Genomic DNA, 20,082 nt, shown 5'->3' with positions numbered 1-20,082 from the left:
ATTTTAATGGATTCCTACATTTTAATGCTGATGCTTTCAAAGCCAAATGAATTGTTGTCCAAGCTGTCACTGCACAAAATGATAAAAACATCCAGTCTTGTGGGTAACAACATCTCATGGATATTCAGACCATCAAGTACGTAATCACTCATTAGTGAATTCTGTGATAGTTCTCAGTAGCAAAATAACATCAGAAGGCCACTGTTTCCATGTGAAAAAGCCTTCCCTGGAACAGTCCAGTACTAGTGAGCCCACACATTTAAAAAATTCCCAGTCCTCTTTGCCCAGATAAGATAGCAAGCCATTTTATTTTTATTCTTATTTCTTTTCCCCTGTGCATGAAATAATCTTGTTTCTTTAATTCAGAGGCAGGTCCAACAACTTTCTGATCATTAATCACATAAACCATTAGTGCAGAAGAATAAAAAATGAAGAGCTCCGTGCTGCAGCTATTATTGGGGGGTAATTCTCCCTAATCTGTACTCAGGCTTGCACTCCATACTTAAACGAGTTCCAGAAATGTAGTTATACACAGATTGCTATTCTCGGTAAACCTAAAGCAATTGATTTCAGCCAATAGTGGGCTGCCAGTACTTTACTTACTGCTCAATCTCACTAACCTGACATTTATGGTGTACTGATTGGCCTCTGTCAGTGGTGGTGGTTGTAAATTCACTTTGAAAAGCTTTGTGTTAACAGCCTTCAACCAGGCTCTGAGACGAGTACGAGCAGGCAAGCTGACAATTGCTCGACCTCCTGCCCTTATTACAGTGAGTAAATCAGGCTTTGAGCCATTAGGCTGGAGCCTGAGGCCTACACAAAAAGGATTGACATGACTAAAGGTCAACCTCTGTCACACATGTGTAACAATTTGGATAATGGAATTCTGTAACTTATCTGAAGAAAGGTGCCAAACACATAGGAGGAACGCACATGCTAGGCTGAATTTTACAGTTTTTATGTTAAGCAGACATATAAAGTCTGAGCATCACACTGAGCATCATCTGCATGTTAAAGTCAGCGCATGTTCCATGACATGCAACCTGGGCAAACAGAACATATGAAGTGGCTGAGGCAGTTCTGAAAAATACTGAGCAGCATCTCCATGCAGAAAAGTGCTGGATGCAGTTTTGGCTTATCAAATCCATCTCCTACATGTATTGCAATATATTTTTGGATGTCTGTATATCTCATTAAAACAGTGCATTTTTCACCCATATTCAATCAAAAGTCAGTAGAAATAATTCACTGCTAATGTTACTGTAAATTAAGAGTGATTTCTTGCTTTGTAAAGGTGGATTTTATCCAACAATGGAAATTTTGTAACAAAGAGGAGAGGGAAGGGAAAATGTTTCCAGAATTTGGGTGATTGGATCACTTCTGAACAAGACAGAAAGCAGTCAATTAAAGACAGAAATGAGCTTTTATATTTACTTGTGTTCTGTTGTCAGCACTTAATGTGCATTACACATTATAACTGCCAAGGTGACAGTATATGCTATGGAAAAACAGCCACTGCACAATCTCACAATTTGGATCATATGGACAATATGGGATTTGCTGTTGTTTTTTGGTATTGCCCTCAGAATTTTCATTTTCTGTAACAGAGTTGAGATTCTGCAACAGTATGCAACTGCCCTCCAAATTTTATTGGAAAATTTCTTTCATTAAGTAGGAAGTCGAATGAGATTTGTTTTTTTCTTGCACATGCTCCTAGGGATACATATTTGCTCTGGCATACAACAAACACCTTGTTTTACATGGAATAAATATGTTGAAGATACTGAGTTATATAAAGATAAGGTGTCTTATCAAGCATGCAAGGTTTCTAAAGGAAAAGGGTTTTCATTTAGTTTTCCTAAGAAATAGAATTATCAAATACAAACTAGCTTTTGTATCTGGGATCAAAATAACTTTAGATTGACTCTATAACTTACAAAAAAAAAAAATGGAAATGCATGATATTAAGTGATACAGAAATATTAATGTGGGCAAGTTGCTTTATAGCAACTTAGTGTGATTTTCTTCTATGGCACCTAAATGAAAGCAGCTGCTATGCTGAAGTTGCTCTAACAACATTTGGCCCAGTAAGGTACTGAATAAAACACTGGGGAGGTTTCCAGTAGGCAGTATGTGAATTCAAAATCTGCATAAATGTAAAAATTAATGTGATCTGTAACAGAAAATAAATGCAAAACAACAGAAAAAAACAAACAAACACAGAAAAGCAAAACAAAACATCAAGAGAATGGCAGCAGCTGTTAATTTGCACAATTTAAGATATAATAGTAGTATCAGCAAGTTTTTTTTTTTAAGCTAGAATTATTTGAATTTCATGAACATGACATATTTGAAACAGGGCTGACAAGCAGTCTAGAATACTAGATGATGGATTACTGAGAAACATAATTTTCACTTTATAATAGAACTATGGCATGCACATAATTCTATCCCCTAGTGCTTTGCTGTAGCAGTGAATTTAGCCCAAAACTACAGCTTTGAGAATTTAAATACAAATCTATCAACATAACTGGAATGAGTCCTCCACTGAAAAGGTAGGGATTCTCTCTGCAGATTAATCAGGACAGAAGTGGAAGGTACCACCACATGGACTCCGGCCAGCACGTGTCCCAGCAAAATGCACATTACAGGTCTGGGTGCAGCCAAAGGCAGTGATTTCTTTGACTTCAGTTGAGGCACAAGAACTGCTGAGTTCTTTATTAACAGGGCACGTGCACCAATGAACATCACATTGTATGTATATTTTGCACATTAATGCAAAAAAGAAAAAAAAAAAAAGAAAAAAAAAAGAGATAGCAAATTAAAAATATATATATTAAACAAAAAGAATTGTAACTAAGTCAAGTTAAAATAAACTAAAATAATGTATCTGATGCTGCTAGGCTATTCCAAGGAAAAGACTACTTCATCTCCAGCGAATAGAAAAACAAGCAAGACAGCAAACTGTTTATTGGGCAAATTAAGAAAAGGAAACGGTAAGGTTCCATTCTTTGATACGTCTGTCAGTAAAACTTTTTTCCTTTAAGCTGTATTCACGGGGGGAATTTATGATTTAACTATTTCCAGAACTCACAGTTGAAAGATTTGAGCCTGAAAAACTTTGGGTACTAAAATGCTCATGCCTTTTAAACCTCACATTTTATTCTATTAGAATGTTAAGTGTATATCATATACATTCCTTAAGTCTACTCTTATTAAATTTTGATGTTAAACAGAAAGGGGAAACCATGCGCAACTAGATTAATTTATCTCCAGGGAATAAGGACACATTAATAATTGAGATAATGTTTTCATATATGTTGGAATCAAGTTTGCCTTTTCAGTTCTTTATTAGAAAACACATTAGGGGAAAATTATCTCATTCTCATCAGTAGGACTTAATTGCTGAGAAAGTCTCTGTTTTCTTTGTAATAACAAAAGGATTGTTCTCATTACTTCAAAATGAAAAAAAAAATCCAAAATATTATCAAGCAGTGCTGGAATAAATGTCTGTATTACTAAAGAGAGTGTTTATTTAATACACCCAGTCCCGTTTTTGTTTTAAACAAATCAGAGTTTATTGTATTTTTATAAAATACAAGCAAACTCTGGATATGATAGAAGAGGGCCAAAGGGGAAAAAAGAGCTACAACTGAAAATGACTAATATTTTTGGCTTTCTGAGGGGCAGATCTTTTTGTAAGTTATAAAAAATCATCTTGGCTGATTGCTAGAGAACTCAATAATTTCCCATGAACACCCATAGGTGTCAAGGCCTTTTGTGAGGTAATGGAATGGTATGTAATTCACCCTGAGTCGCCGTACATTATGCGATATGGATTACATACAAAGCAAACACTGACTGCATGGTGGGAACACTTGTGCAGACAGACTAAAGCATATTTCCATAGTGTTGAACTATACATCAAATGCAGTGTTTTCTTGATGTTTCCCACAACAAAGAGAACTGAAAAAAATAAAAAGAAAAAGCCGCCAGATTAGTAACTGTGCTTGAAAATCTTCGTGATTCTATTTATCTGGGGTACATTGAAAACAGAGCTGTAAATGAAAACAACTACGTATCAACTTTACTTTGGAATGCAGAGACAAAGAAAAATATATTAGAAAGCCATTTGCAATACTAAGAAAGATAATTTATCTTCATGAGGTCCATCAAGACCTAATGCTGAACAACAGATCGGTAGGCATACCGCTATTTGTAGCCATCTTGAACAGATTCATGGAGAAGAATTTACTGCAGTCACAGCTTAAAGAGGGACGACAGTAAGAAACTCCTTTAACACTTCCAGTCACTTAATCCACGCTCTCATACCATATAGACTAAAAGAATACAGACTACTCAAATGCATACTTTCTATTGCTTTTATTTATTTTCATAGCTCAGCTTTGTAAACCCCCACACACCTTCTGCCAACTTTATTTAGCTATGTGGGTTTTTTTACTTAAACATTAGTTCTCTGATAGGTAAAACATACCAAATTGAAAGTCAAAATAAATAAGAAATGGCCAAAGCTTTATGTTTAGCTAATTCTTGGGGTATGTTATTCTTTGCTAACAATTTCTGGCATTAGCAAAAATAATCTGAGCTGCCCGTGATACTTCCCCTCTAAAAAACTAAATTGAGTACTTATTTTGAAGATAAATCACTAAAAATACTCATACGCACTCATTTTTGCTAGCCAGCAGGAAATCTGTGTTGTCTGTTAAGAACAGAAGACCAAACCCATGCAAAAACTCAGCTGACACTCTTTGGTGGCCTGAGTCTGGAAATCTTATTTTTTCTCGAGATCTTTTTCTTCTCTGCTTTTGGCAATTTCCCACAGACACGTCCCACACCCCATCCCAACTCCTTCCTTGATTGCTTTCAACAATTTTTAAGTTAACCTGAAATCAGTCGATTTTTTGCCTGTTAAAAAAAAAGACCAGTATTTGTAACTTAACTGGCATAACATTGATTCATATGGAATTAATCTAATTTTTAATGGATGATGTTAATAGTGAGAATTAATGTGCAATTCCCTAACTCCATTTATTTCACTAAATTTCAATAGTTTATGTAAGCCAATGATCTGACAAGTTTGCTTTATTATTTAGCATTCTCATAAGCAAAGTAGTTTAAACCAGGTTGAACATTATAAAACTTCAAAGTCATTATAAAATTATATTAAAAAAAAAAAAAAAAAGATTGACAACTTATCTTATAATGCTCTCGTTGTAACAATCAGGCATTGTCAGAAACAGATTTAAGCCTGATTTAATAGCACCTGATATAACAGAGGAATACCACCTCTACAGAAAGCAGCAAAAAAACTCCCAATCATTTCAAGTCACACAATATTTCATGGAGTAGGACACCTTTAGGTGTGCACCAGGATAGATCTTTTACACTTTAATATGAAGCATTCTCTTTTCCCACAATGACTCATTTGAGCAAATACTTCAAGGCAAACCCCTCATGTGTTATTACTATTTATCTGCACAGAGAAATTTCATAGGAGGTCCAGCTAATGGAAACAGGTCATGTTTGCCAGGTAGCATGAAAAACAGAACAAAAGAATGAAAAGAAATGGTTTCCAGTCCCAAAGAACTGAACAGCTAAATATGCACATTTTCCATGAATGAGTTCTATACTAAGCATATCAGCTTCACAACGTCAAATATATTTGAGAATCCATTCCCTTTCACTTGCATCATCCTGAAGACAATAAAAGGGTTCCTGCTATCTTTGGGATTTCTTGTCAAGTGCCTCACCAGGAAGCATGTGCCCTGATTTCCTGAAGATTCTGATTTGGTCTAGGTGGGCAAACACCACCTTTACACCTGTAGGCACACTCCTGCTACCTCTTCGTGGCAGTTGGTCTGACAGTGCTACTGTGGCTATGGTGAACTTGACTAAGAAATAACTCCTGCCAGGACAAAGTAAAGAACTAATGGCAAAAGACCAGGTAGACAGGAGGCCACTCTTAGAAATTATAGAAGTATTGATGCACACAAGGACTGCACTTGTTCCCTACTATCTGTGAGGCCTGTGTATAAAATATCATCTCTTCTTCCTAAGTTAATCATAGGACATTGTTACCATCCATGAACAAACAGCATGGAATCCAGCGCTCCATGGGACACTGCGTGCAGGGTTGTGACCAGTAAAGGCCATGCATGTCCCTCTGCAGTCAAGGAACACAAAGGAGGGTGTATAAGCTCTTCTGCCAAACCACAGCAGATTATTTAGCGTTCATCATGAAACAAACCAATCCACCGCAACCTGAACACAGCAGCTATCCCTGTTTCTCTCTCTACGATGGTGACAAACAGAAATGCACGCAAGTGTCAGAAGCATCTCTAGGGGAACCCGTGGTCAGTGCAGGGCTGCAGGAGGACTGAGCTGTGAGCAAGAAGTCGTGCCTGGAAGTGCAGCAGCTCCATGCACTGCCCGCAGACTGTGTCAGGGCACAGCACATGTCCTCCCCACACACCCAGGTGACACACACAACCGGGACAGTGGCCCAGCAGCTCCGGCAGCTCCTGCCTCTCATATCAGAATTCCAGAACCGCTGTGTGCTGCAATCCCTGCTATAGCTCTGTGCTCTGTGCCACAGTACCTGCCCCAACCAGCTCTGCAATGTGTGCTCTGAGGTGCCCGTGGTTTTCTGGGTGCCCTCAGTGGGTCAAGGCTTTTGGCTACATTTCCAAACCCGCTGGGTTAGCTGGCTTACATTGTTGATCTGTTTTCTTCTGCTTTCACTCTGTAAAACTACGATTACACTCAACGTCTGTTTCCAAACAGCCAGCTCTGACAAGGAACAAAGGCAGCGACTTACTTCCCAGAGGTGCTGAGTGTTCCTGACGGCTCCCGCTTGGACCTTCTCCGGCAGCAGCAGGACGCCCTGGAAGGGCCCGATCCAGGTGCCCTGCTGGATGCGCTGCGCAGCGCAGATGCCGTAGGCCAGGCCAGGCACGGTGCTGGTGCAGAGGCAGACCTCACGCGGAAGGTCCCGCAGCCATTCAGGGATCTCGGGCGGCGGGGCGGCTGCGGCCGCGCTGCTTGTGCCCACCAAGCGCCGCAAGGAGTGCAGCGGGCCATGCATGGGGCACTCGCCGTTGCGGTTGTCGGCACACATGTCGCATCCTGGGGGCAGAGGGAAGCTGTTAGCACGGCGCTGCCGAGGCCCACCCGCAGCCCACGTCACGCGGTGCCCATTGGCATGCTGCGCTGGACGGCCCCTGCTTTGCCAGGCCCTTCATAAGAAACCCCAAAGGAGGGCCCGGTGTGCATCCTGCACACTCAGTGCGTTTGCAGACCTGCCAGGGCTCCTTTCTGGTGATGCAACATTTAAGTTTTACTTTTTGGGTCACCAAAAGTGCGTGTAAGCCACCGCGGTGCGTTCCAGCCAGGCATTCACCAGTGATAACGCTTGACAAGTGCCTTCCAACTGCCTTGCCACAGCTTGGTTTATTTGGAATGGAATTTAATTTCATCCCTTTTGTAGAAGAACATTCACTCCAAATTTACAGAGTGAAGACCTGAATACATTTCTACAGGACCTCGATGAATGGCAAATGGGAGCATGTGCAGACATTTACTTTCTCATGACCACATCTAATCTCAAAATTAATATTTTGTAGCAAATATCATCTCTCCCTAGCACATATTTGAAAAATGTGTTAGGTCTGGAGCACAGGGTCTGTGCCTGCTGCATACAGAGGGATGCGGTTTAACGGGCAGTTTTGGCAGCACGTGGATGGTGATGGACTAGGTGATACCAGAGGTCTTTTCCAATTGCTAAGGATTCTGCAATTCTATGCAGCTGAGGCCACGAACAGAGCGCCTGGCTTGGTGAGCAGCTCTGAAGAAGAAAGATCGTTTTTACAAAAATGTTAATTTCCCTAACTGCGTGACTAAAGGATGATGTTGCTCTATTTTGGGATCTGGTTGTTCTTTTCTGAGCAAAGGAAATTTTGGTAAATTGTTTCCGTTACACACTGTTGAACATGCCATGAATGCACCACTTCCAGGAAAATGTTTCATGCTTGGGAAACCCATTTCTCTAGAGGTTGCTGAGTTAACACAACAATAAATCTACTGAAATGTGTTACTCTCTTCCATACGTTTCACTTCTGTATTACTGGAAAAGCTTTTATTCCAGAAATGCAAATAAACAGGGAAAACAGCAACTATACTGTAGTACTCCCATAGAAGTTCCTATGACTTTTCTCTAATAATTTTACACTGCTTACATACACAAGTGCAGCACAGTACTCACTATAAGAGTGGCTGCTCTTAGCTGCAGCCCTGTGCTGGATGATGGCAGCGGCCACAGCTCCCAGCAGCTGTGCCTCACCCCACAGTGGGCACACTTGTGCCAGGCAGGTCTTCTCCCTGCACAGCCGTCAGAGGGAACCTTCCTTTGCTCAGTTAAGGCCACGGAAGATCTGTGAAAGCTGTGTATTTGAAATGCAGCCTGTCTTGAATTTTAGGCAGGCTTTCTAAGCCCTATTTTCCATCCACCTCTTTTACATTATACCACACAAAAATTGCCGAGTTCAGAACTGTGACAATATTGGTAGCTCGTTTTCTGAGGGTCTGCTATGCCTTCGTGAGTGTCCTTCAGATCTGTGCTCCACAGAAGCTTTGCACGCCACAGCCCACAGGAGCCCAACTCAGCAGTGCAGTGCTGGTTGAAGGCCAGCAGGACACCAACCTGAATCACACCTCTGCACGGTCCTGGAGCAGTTTGTTAAGGAGACACCCCACTGTGAGGGACCCCTCTGTGGGGTTAAGCCCCTGCTGCAGCATGGGTTGCATGCTTGGCCGTATCAGCCAGAGGTGGCTGGGGGCTGATGTTGCAAGACTGTGGGGAAAAGATTCTGGCAAGTCCTGAGAGAAGACTGCTGTGCAGCCAATATTCCTACAGCCATCTCTAGGCTCAATGGATAGAAGGCAGCACACACATGATGGGGGCTTGGGATTGTTCCCACAGCTAATTTGGAAATGGAAGTATCAGCACAACATCTTTCTTTCCTTCTCAGAAACCTGTAACCAAGCAGCCCTGTGTTTTGGGCATTTCCAAAGATCTCAAAGGTGGCACCACAATTTATCCCATGCAGGAAGCATGCAGGAAGAGATCCCACATAGAAAAAAAAAAAAAAAAACTAAACTAAACTAAACTAAACTAATTGGCATCTGAGCACACTTTGAATAAATCTTGCATCTTACCATGCAAGCTAGAGTGAAAATATGGGGCAGAAAAAGTGAGGGCTTACTGAGAGGATGCTTGACTACAACATCAATTAGCACCCAGGGCAGGCCCTTCAATCCAGTCTGCCCATGATTCTTGGTCATCTTTATACACATAATTCTCCTTCCTGATGCCATGTTACCAGGGACTGTTTCAGAGACACCGTGCCCCTGTAGCAACAGACACTGGACATGCAAAGGCTTCCTCATGTCTCCATTCAGACCACTTTTGGTGTCATTTGCATCCTACTCCCAGACATGCAAATTCTTTCAGGCACACAACTTGTAGCAACTGCCCATGATGAAGATTTCTTGACTTCTTTCCGACAATATGAACGGGTAAAACATTTTATTTCAACATCTTAAGTGAAAAGAGATTAAGAAATCAAAGAGAAGTGTAAACAAACTCCATGTCATTGTCATTTACCCTTGCAGAAAGTCACACATAATGCTATTTATTTTCTGCTGTCCAAAAACACTGGTAACATCTTAATGCTTGGCAGCTGCAGTATCTTATCTCCTGCTGTGCTCCTTTCCCTCTGTCCTGCCAAAGCTGAAGGTTTGGAAAATGGGACATCTTCTCAAATTGCTTTGGCTTGTGGCTTGTTGTAGAGAGGGAGGGAGTCTGCCTTCAAGTACTAAATTTCTTCTAAGTTGCATGGTTTATACAGATCCAGTTTTTATTTAATTTTAAAAATAATAACTAAAAACTAAATAAATATTGTGAGGATTGGGAGCCCTGCAGGGTTCAATTTACTTTGCCTTCAGAAAAAAGCCAGTGCACCTCTTTTCCTTGACATGCATGGGAGGCTGTGATGCAGATGCACTTTCTGTGGTGCCATACCACCCATTTAAAGGCAGTCTGCCTGCAGAAACCCGATGCATGGACTTCCTTGCCTCCTGGGACAACAGAAGGAAGCCCTTTATAGGACCGTACTTGGTCTTACCCACATCCTTGCAAAAAGGATTAACAATATCCCTGAGAGAAACACTATATAGCATGTAATACAACATGCACACATGGAAGAAAAGGCTCTGTGCTGTTTTTTGAGACAGAAAGAGCTGTGACCACTGCAAGAGTCTGCAAACTCTTGGGCAAGATCCACAGGTGTGGGAGGCTCGGTGGGACACGTGTGAGCTCTGCACTGGAGTGCCACGTAGTGCAGTGTGAGCACAGGCCTCATCTGAGGGCTGTACTCTGATGGCTAACAGAGATACACATTCAAGCCCCAGATCAAGAAACAAAGTAAGAAATGGGAGAAAATTGAGGAATTTGCTGAAAATGGAAAAAGTGAGGAGGACTGCAGTCAGAGCAGAGTATCTCCTGATAAAAAGTCACTAGAAATGCACTACTGCAGGTCTGAGTGCAGCCAGGCTGTATGGAAGGAGATCAGTTCCTCTCTGTATACCTTCATGGCCTATAGACGTGAGGATTAAGGAAAGGAAAAAGCAAGGAGAAAAAAAAAATTCCTAGCGGAGCTGTTTGGTATGACTCTTCTGGGTACAGTGCAGTATGTTATCGTTTATTTGGCTCCATAAAAATGAGCACAGTGTAATGCCAGCACCATAACTCCATGAGTACGCTTACAAGTGCTAGTGCTGAGCAAAAAGGAAAGCGCTGGCTGTTGCCCCCAGAATATAATTCTAAACATTCTCGTACCTAAATAGCACTGCTAGAGCATATCTTAAAGGAAATCTGAGAGGAGAAAACTTTTGTCAGAACAAGATAGAGCCCAACACAGCGCTTAAACCAGCAAACCAGCTGTAACAATAAATGGAAGAAATACATTTTTGTCTCGGCAATAATACGCTTCAAAGGTGCAGTTACACTGGATACCTGCAGTTTGCTGGTATTTAAAGAAGAACGCCCTCTGACCCCCTCCTTCATAACTCACTGCAAGCACACAGGTATCCAGTGCAAGTGGCCATCATTTCACACCGTGCTGCTCCTTGTAAGCATAAATCACCACCGCCAGCGCTACGTCCTTGGCCGGGCCCAGGTACCCAGCCGGGAGGAGGGTGGCAGGGCGAGGCTGGACCCCTCATCTCCTGAAGGCCAACGCTTTCCTGCCCATCGTGCCCCTTTGTGCCTCAGTTTTCTCACTACGAGCTAACAGTAATCTCTTTTTACTGCTGCAAAGAGAAATTAATCGCTGTTTCGCATATGCTCTGAGCCTTCCTGACGCGAGCCAAGCCTTCGCCCTTTCCAACGCAGACATCCTGTCCCTTTCGGATCCCTGTCTCGGGAGTTGCTTTGCACGGGATACGCGCGGGTCCCGCCGCCCCTGGGTCGCGGTTCACCCTCCGGCGAGCCTCGAACGGCTCCGCTGCGACCCCCAGCCGGCTCCCGCGCCTGTTCCCCGCTGCCGCCCCGAGCCCGACCGGCGAAGCGCCCTCGCGGGACGGTGCTCCCTCCCGAGGGCGGCCGCGTCCCGGACACACGGCGCGGTCACTGCGCTGCCGCCCCGGAGCGGAGTCGCCGCTCGGCCCGAGCTCCGCCGCGGATTTGAGGTGTCCTGCGCGCCTCGGGGACAGGGGAGCCGGCAGAGCGGCTGTGGGGCTGCTCTGCCTTTGGAGAGGCGGGTGGGGGGCTGGCTGGGGAGCAGGGCTTGTTTTTCTCTGCCTTCGATTGAACGTTTGAATGAATTAAATTCCCGTGTCAGGTATAAGGAGGGTAGAAGAATATTGTGTGTAGATAAACCTTGCCACCCCCTGCCCCTGAGAGACCCCCATATACAATGTAGAGATGATGAATAGGTTCTGGGAAAGGAGATCGAAGTTCAGTCCGCACCGGCTCCACTCTCTCCTACAAAACTACAGGGCAATTAATTGTGGCTTGTCCCCTCATCCTTCATCTACTGGTGGCACATATCGATGGAGATTACTGCTGATGGACCATTTTATCACCCTAAATAAACAGTCACCACCTTCCCTAACCTCAATCTAATATATGGCTATCTGCTATATTTAAGGGTGCTGGGTAACTAATGATGTAAAACAGCTAAATCATACAGGTTACCAGCAGCCTGGAGAAAACATCCCAACAGCCCTGGTGCCGAACGTCTTCGCCGTACACGCTTTCACCTCGACACCGAATGGAACCGTTGGCGTGGGTGACACCGTGCTCTGCGTTCACTGCCGGGGCACGCTGGTGCGTGCCGGCACAGGGAGCAGTCCCGCAAGGGCCGACTGTCCTCTCCCGGCTGCCCCGCACCCCCACCCCCGGGGATCAGACCCCCGCACCGCCCTAAAACGTCCTTCCGAACCCGAAGCTGGGTGGAAAGCGGTCCCCATCCACCCGCCGAGGCTGCAGGGCCCTAACCAGCTCTGCATTTGTTCTTTAAACAGGCGTTCAATTGAACGCGTTTCCACGCTGACGCTTCGCCCGCAGTTCCCCCGGTCGGTCTCGTCCCCCGCGCCGCGCCGCGCCGTGCCCGCGGTACCGCGACGGGGCCGTATGACCGCCGCCCGCGGGGGGATCTGCGGGCCGGAGAGGGGGGGAGGTTCCTCTGTGCGGAGCGGGGAAGGGGGCGTCACACGCAGGGGAAGGGGATGCCCGGAGAGGGGCGTCTGGCAGAGACGGGGCCTCTGGGCGCTCGCCGGCAGCTTCTCGCCGCGGATGAGCGGCCCAGGGGCAGCCCGAGGTGCGGGTCCTGCCGCCGGGGAGAGGGTCGGTGTCGTGGGTGACCCCGCTCCCGCCGGCCACGGCGCGCAGAGGGCGAACAGAGGGGAGAGCTCGGGCGGAGGCCGATCGCTCCCAACCTCCTCTGCAGCGCGGACCGCTCTTCCCTCCGAGTGGCACCCCAGGAGCGGGGAGCGCCCTGGGACAGAGCCACGTCCGCGCCGCGTGCCCCAGCACCCGGGGACCTTCCGCCGGGCCGGTGCCGAGCAGCTCTGCCTTTTCCACGTTCGTGTGCGTGCGAGCGAGTGGCACTGCGAGATTCCCTCACTCCTTCCTCACAAGTTGCTTTCTCTTGATTTTTAAGAACGCGTGTACTCGAAGCGAACGCACCTGGTCCCAGAGGGTGGTAACGCTCAAGCTGAAATCTTTACGCAAGCAATGTTAACCGAAGCAGTGTTAGAGTGAAAGCTGCCCAGCCAGCCAGCCCGGCGAAGAGAGGCTTGGATCTCGCGGTCGAGAGAGGAGAGGTCCGCCCGGCAACTCCGGGTGCCGCCGCCCCGTCCCGGCAGCGCGGCTCGCCGCGGCCCTTTCGCAGCCGCGTTGCCCCATGAAGCCACATTCGCTATCGCGACTGGGGAGAAACGGCGCAGACATCGCCACCGGTTCTGCAGCACGCTGTTATTCAGCTCGTTCCATGAAAACACTCCCTCCAAATCTCTTTTTATCTTCCTTTCTCTTTTTAAAACCTTTATCTTACAGATTTACAGAGCTGCCCGTAGAAGTGAAACATGAATTGTCTCAACAGCTCAGCTGGCGATTAGGAGTGGATTTCAGGTTCCATTAAGTGCATGCAATTTAAGAGATCACGCTTTATGTACAGAAAATGCACAAATACATTTCGCTATGGGGCAACGCTCAGCACAAAGAAATCTCTCAAAACAAAGTTGGTGCCCAAAGTGTAAAGGTTCGCAGTGTTAGGAGGGGACAGGAGTGCCCACCAAACAGACGCTGTGCCAACTTTCCTTCTGCTCTTCAAGGCTTACACACCGTGATTAGGACCACGCCAACGCCCATACTCTGTACTTTTAGCACACAACTGAGTTTCACGGAAACTTTCAGAACAAACTCCGCATCCGAATTGAAATGAAACGAATATGCGTTGTGCTGGGATGTTAGTGATCCTTGTCTGCTCAGCAGCCACCCTTAAACAGACATTTCAAAGAATAGGGATCACAGAATTAAAGGATTTTAGGAAACACTAGATAAGAGAGGGCGGTTGATGCAATTTAATAAAAATCTACAAGGCGAAGCCGTGGTCTGATGCTTTAACAGGGCAACATGCGTGCTCGCGAAGTTAGCAGTACATTTGGTGAATTAATAAAGCTCATTGGTTATTTTCAGCCCACGAATTTCCTCGGTCGAAGAGGACGGGCAGAGAAAGGAACTACAGATGAGCAAAACCAACTTCAAGAGTCACGAACCTGCAGTAGATGCCGATGTTTAATAACTGGGGCGTCCCTACCCTTCCAAAAACAAAACCAAACAAACACAGCCTCAAAAAGCAGACAAACAAAAACAAAATCTAAACAACTAGTTGTAATTAGCAAAGGGATTCAAGATTTCCTATTCACCAAGAGCTCAGCGAGTTCTAACACTCGGGGAAACGGCTTTTTCTCCTCCACAAAAGCCGCGCTTTCCGTACACAGTGACGGCGTCCTGCTTTACAGCGAGCATGAAAACTAAAACTAGCTAGGTGTTAACGAGGTCTGAAAGGAAAATGATACTCCGAGATAAGAGGGAGAAAAACTTTGCCCTGCTCCATCTGACTGAAGCTGAAACTTTTCTCCTGCCCAGCTCGGAGCAGGGATTGATTTCTGGGGATGCATCGAGGCCCAGGCTCTCCGGGCAGGAGCGAAGTGGTACAGGCAAGGCGGGGAAGCGCCGGGTGAACGGCAAACTCCTCACACGCTCCGTTTGTGGAACTACGTCCCTAGCAGCCCTCCGAGAGAAACAGACCGCGCGAGAGTCCTTCTGATGCAGCCTGCCTTCCGAAGAAGGAGCCGGCTCTCCACCACGAAGGTGGTCCCCCCGTGGCTGCAGCCCTCCTCCCGGGAGCGCGACCACCGACGCTCTCACCCGGCGCCGGGAAGAGGCGACGGGCAGAGGTGCTCCCTAGGGAGCGCGGTGCGGGCAGAATGCCGACCCGTGGCGGGGAACGGCGGCGACGGGGCGCCGGGAAGCGCGAGGGGGGCTCCGGTACGTACGGTTGTTGGGGTCGCTGGTGTGCTGGTTCAGGGGGATGATCTCCATGCGCTGCTGCCCGTACAGGTAGTAGTCCAGCTCCTCGGCCGAGCAGCGGAAGCGGGCGGAAGCGCGCTCGCCGCATTTGCTGCCGCCGCCGGCCCCGCACAAGTCCTTGCCCTGCAGGGGAGCGGGCGCTCCCCCGGCCGTGGGCTCGGAGCTCTGCAGCGGGGCGAAGACGGGCAGCTGGGTGACCGGCAGGGCGGTCAGGCCGGCCAGGGACGCGGCCGCCGCGGCGACGCAGGACGAGGCGGATGAGGAAGACGGAGTAGACGAGGACGAAGAAGCAGAGGAGAGCGAGGCCGGGCGCTGGCGGAGGCTGTCAGCCGGGGGCTCGGCTCTCTCGGGCGGCTGGAGCTGGGCGAGGACCCCGCTGCTCTTGAGCTGGCCGCTCTGCGGGAAGAGCTGCTGCCAGTGCTGCAGATAGGCAGGATCCACCTTCAGGAACGCGGAGCCGCCGGGGTCGCCGGGCTTCAGCATCGCGCTGCCTGAGGAGCGGGGAAGAAGCGGAGAGCAAACGTGAGACCCCCGCCCCGCCCCGGCCCACGCATGAGCTCCCCGCGCTCGGCTGCGGGAGCAGCTCCGCCACCCTCCCCTGCGGGGCCGGCGGGGGGAAGTGCGGAGCGCAGCGGCGAAGCCTGGGCGGGGGGCAGCGGCCGGGGAGCCGGAGCCGCCCCGGGGCGTCTGTGCCAGCGGCAGCCGCGCACGCGGCGTCTTGCCTTATCTCTTCCCCTCTCTCCGCGGCAGCAAACGGCTCTCAAAGTTCGCAGCAGGGAGACGGAGGAAACTTTAGCCCCACGCAGACATGCACGAGTCTGTTCCCAGCCAGACTGGGACGGGGATAGAGCTCCCAGCACACCGGGGAGCCCACCCCTGCGAGGCGGCGGGGCCGGAGCCGCCCCCGGCCCGGAGCTCCCTTACCTGAGCGGGGCACGCAGGAACTGCGCGGTCGGCGTGCGGGAGGGCGCGCGGACCCGGGAGCCCTCGGGCCGGCGGAGGGCTGAGGGAAGGGCTTTTCTGCGTCTTTGTTGACGGGAAACGGGATGTCCCCTTCGGGTGCCGGCTAGACGCGAGCCGCCAGGCTCCCTCTGCCGTGGCTGCGCATGGTAGTCACGGCCGGGCTTCTCGCTCCTCTCTGGCAGACTCCGGGCTAGACACGTGGGTTTTACGACAGCGCAAAATACAAGCGTGTGTGGTGTGTACGAGAGGGAGGGGAGGGAGCGGGAAGTTACCAGCGAGCCTGAGCGCAGAGCCCTTTTTCTGGCAACATCCCCCACTTTGTTCCTTGCTCAACTTTTAAAGGTGTCCCCTTCTGCCTTCCCTCCCCCAGTCCCTCCTCCCTCCTGCCGTCCTCCCTGGCTACGGGCGCGCAGCACCGCAGGAGAATCCGCTAGCAGCGGCCCCGCAGCCGCTTGGTGCCCGGCCTGGCCGGGCTGGGGAGAGGAGGCCCCGCTCTCCCCGTCCTGGGCCCTCGAGGTGGGTGTTATGGCCCTTCCCAGCCCATTCGCTGCTCCGGTGCCGCCCTACCGGCTGCGCCGCGTACGCCTCTCTGCCAGTCCGCGGTCACCTAGGACCTGTCCCAGGGCTCCCAGCAGAGATGGAACTCATCGCTGCGGAATTCCTCTCCCCTGAAACCCCGTCCTTTCGGCCACCAGCAAATCTCATTCCTGTTCTCTCTGTCGGTTTTAGCACCAATCAATGAGTACGCTGGTGGAGATGCAAGCTATGGCGACATACTTCTCTAACTTCTTTTTCACTCCGCTTTCCTTAAAAAAAATGATGTTTTCCGACTCCTTTACTCAGCTGTTGGGTTCACCTGTCAGGGAGAATATCACCGGTTCTTCGCTTTTTTTCCTACATCGTACAACAAAACTAGGCGAGAAGTGTCATCTGTCTGAGGTGTATCACACGCACATGGTATCCGACACATTTAAGACTGAACAGTCAGACCAAGTGCTTTTATCACCAGAACATCTCTCTGCTGGAAGAGCAGCCATCGCTGCCAGGTGCCGCGCCACTCGCTCACCGGCAGAGCGTGTGAGCCCACGCTCATTTCGCCATTCCCCACCCTGTTTCCAGTTTGTTTCTTTCCCAGCCTTACTTCTCGCAGAGCCTGGGAAAGCTTCTGCTGTTTGGATTTTGTCTGTGTCTAAGGCAAGACATTTTAACACAAATTTGAACAGGGCTGAGGCAAAAAATGTTTAGACTGGCGTCATTTTGACAAGGTCATCCGTCATCTTCTGTACAGATTGATAACACCTAAGTTAAAGGCAAACACAAGTACGAGAAAAAAAAATCTGATTCTTACGGCTTACGAAGTTGGCTATAAAACGTTCTTAATGTCTTTGATCGACCCTAGGGCGTAAGATACGATGAATTTTCAGCCGTCTCGCTCCATCAGTGCACTTTGTGAAGTTGTGACAGTCGGCGGTGGGCTGCGGGGCGGGCTGGGAGCCGCGCCGTGCGCTGCGAGGTGCGTCCGTCTGCTGGGGGCACGCGGCTGCTGCTTTGCTGCACTGGCACCGCGTTAACGCAGTGCCTCCTTCTTGACCAGCTCCTGACCGGTGACAGTTTTATTCCGTTCTTTCCGACCATTTTTATTTCTATTTATTTATTTATTTATTTTTAACGCGCAGCTCCGCATTACTGCCCTTTTCATTACCAGGCATCTTTTAAAAAACACGGAGTTGTAGGGGCGGCAGACCCTTCAAATTCGTTTCACGCTACGTGAACGTGATGAAGTGGGGAAAAGCTCCTAGCTAATGGGCTTAAGTACATTGTCAATATCTGCATTTGCCTTCGGCTATTAACAGAAATATTCTGCGCGGGCTCCTACTGGGAGGACTTCACTCCGCTGCCGCGCGGTGCTTCCTCGGGCAGCGCGCCGTGTGACCGAGCTGGCGCACGAAGCGCAGAGCCCGCAGCCCGGACGCGGCTCCTTTCCATCCCCGGTCCAGTGGGGGAAGATGGGAAAGAAGCGCGGAGAATCCCGCCGCTCCCATCCCTCGGGGCCGAAGAGAGCGGACCCGCGCCCCATCTCTGCCCGCAGCGGGCGGCCCCGCCAGCCCCGTCTTTCGGCTTTTTCTCGCGGCGTCGGAGCCGCTCGATGCGCGCTGGCAAAAGAGGAGGGCGGCTGCGGGTGCTAAACGAGCCGAGGGCCCGCGCGAAGCTGCTCCTCGCTCCGGTGCGTTGCTGCCTCCCGGCCCGGACCGCGGCATCGTGACCCGCAGCTCCGGGCCCGCCCTCCTCGTCCGCTGAGACGCAGCGGCTGTGCGGCACGGCCCGGCCGCAGCCCGCTCCCCTCAGGCGGAGCCTCGACCTCTGGCCGAGCTTCTCGGGCCGGCGGCTCTCCACGCTCCCGGTGCCAGCAGCCCGAGGTGGACTGAGGCCTGTTTGTTACGTCGTGTGTGTTTCATAAACCCCCTTTCTGGATGTGCCTTCCTGCGTAAAGATGCAGGGGAAAAAAAAAAAAAAAAAAAAAAAAAAGAAAGAAATAAAGGAAGGAAGAAAGGCGGAAAGGAGATTTTGACTTCCTCTTCTCCCCGGCTTTTCCATTATTCAGAGGACAAGCACTGAAACAAATCACACAGACCGTTTAGAAAGCGATCAAACCTTTATAAAAATCCATCGCCTGTGGATCGATTGGTGAATATTTGCAAGGAATTTGTTCAAAAGAAATAAATAAGGAGGGTAAGTGTACTAAATGCAGAGGGGGAACACGGTGGTGTTTTTCTTCATTGATTAATGACCTCTAAAATAAAACGAGCGGGAAGAGGAGCCAAGATCGATAAATTAACTGCCCAAATTCATCATTTTCCTGGGGATTTTTTTTTTTTTTTTTTTTTTAATAACCCCTAGGAAGGATGCCCGTCTCTTTGGGAACTGGAAGGTGTTAGAGTGGTTGTAGAAAAGGGAGATAAAACCCTTTGCGGAGGGATGCAGTCGGGGACACCCTATCTGATTTCGTTTGACACAGAATTAAAAAGTTTGCCTTTCATATTAATTAATTCTCCCGATCCGGGGGAAGACGAATGGTCGGTTCCCTCTGACAGGAGTCCGATAAAGGATGCAGCAGCTTTCCTTCTTGCCCTAGGCGTCTCCTCTTTGCAGCTTTAAGGTCACGAGCGGCCGAGTTAATAATTCATTAATACAGACGTTTATTCAGATGGGATTCGCGCTCCCCTTCCTCCCGCCGCTCCATGCAGCTTCCCTCGAAGAGAAGAGGAGGAGGAGGGACGGAGGAAGGCGGCGCGCGGTCGCGTTTCTGCGCACGTGAGCGGGGCCGCCGGGCAGCGCAGCGGCTGATGCCGGCAGCGCGGGGTCCCGGCCTGCAGCCGCCGGGAGGGGCCCCAGGGGGCGCGCGTGGCCCCGGGCCGGGCGGGTGGGGCTGCGGGCCGGGGGTCGCGGCTCGGGGGTCGGGGCTCACGGCTCGCGGTCCTTGCGGAGCTCGGCGCCGGAAAAGAAAGCACCTGTCCGTGCGGAATCGCTCCGAGATGCGGAACGGTTTGGCTGCGGCCACCAAGCGGATGCCAGCCGGACGCGTAATGACTTTCTGCCGCTATTGACCCGACACGGATATGAACCGCTGACCTTTGATGTGAGGCGCTCTGTAGTCTGTTACGGATCCCCTGAGCCAGCAAACGCCCCGCACGGACGGATTCAGATATTCGTGTCCATCATCAAAGCGGACCCACACAGATGGCAAGAGAGAAGGGATTGCTCCGTTGCGAGTGAAGATAAACCGAGTTGGAGCACATGCTGAGTTTGGGGTTGCTCCGTTCCTCTTTGCATGCACAGCCCATCTGAAAATCTCTTGTTAGCTGAGAATTGACCATTCAAACACAGTTGTTAGATTATTCTTAACCAAAGATATAATTGGATGCCATTCTATCCTAACTATATAA

At 49.0% G+C, this 20,082-nt stretch overlaps 1 protein-coding gene across 1 annotated transcript in view; it reads right to left on the bottom strand.

Annotated features, from left to right (window-relative positions):
• Positions 1–16,433, bottom strand: part of PRDM6 (PR/SET domain 6) — a 73,581-nt gene extending 57,148 nt beyond the window's left edge. Inside the window, exons 1-3 of the mRNA XM_048931972.1 lie at positions 16,100–16,433; positions 15,142–15,666; positions 6,839–7,146 (exon numbers count right to left, since the gene is read on the bottom strand). Of these exons, the coding sequence (XP_048787929.1) occupies positions 6,839–7,146; positions 15,142–15,658 (825 nt within the window). The 5' untranslated portion in view covers positions 15,659–15,666; positions 16,100–16,433. The remainder of the gene's footprint in view (positions 1–6,838; positions 7,147–15,141; positions 15,667–16,099) is intronic.
• Between the last annotated feature and the right edge of the window lie 3,649 nt (positions 16,434–20,082).

The sequence above is a fragment of the Lagopus muta genome, chromosome Z (genome assembly GCF_023343835.1).
Source record: "Lagopus muta isolate bLagMut1 chromosome Z, bLagMut1 primary, whole genome shotgun sequence".
NCBI classification, from domain to species: Eukaryota; Metazoa; Chordata; class Aves; order Galliformes; family Phasianidae; genus Lagopus; species Lagopus muta.
This window is presented reverse-complemented; position numbering and strand designations above follow the sequence as displayed.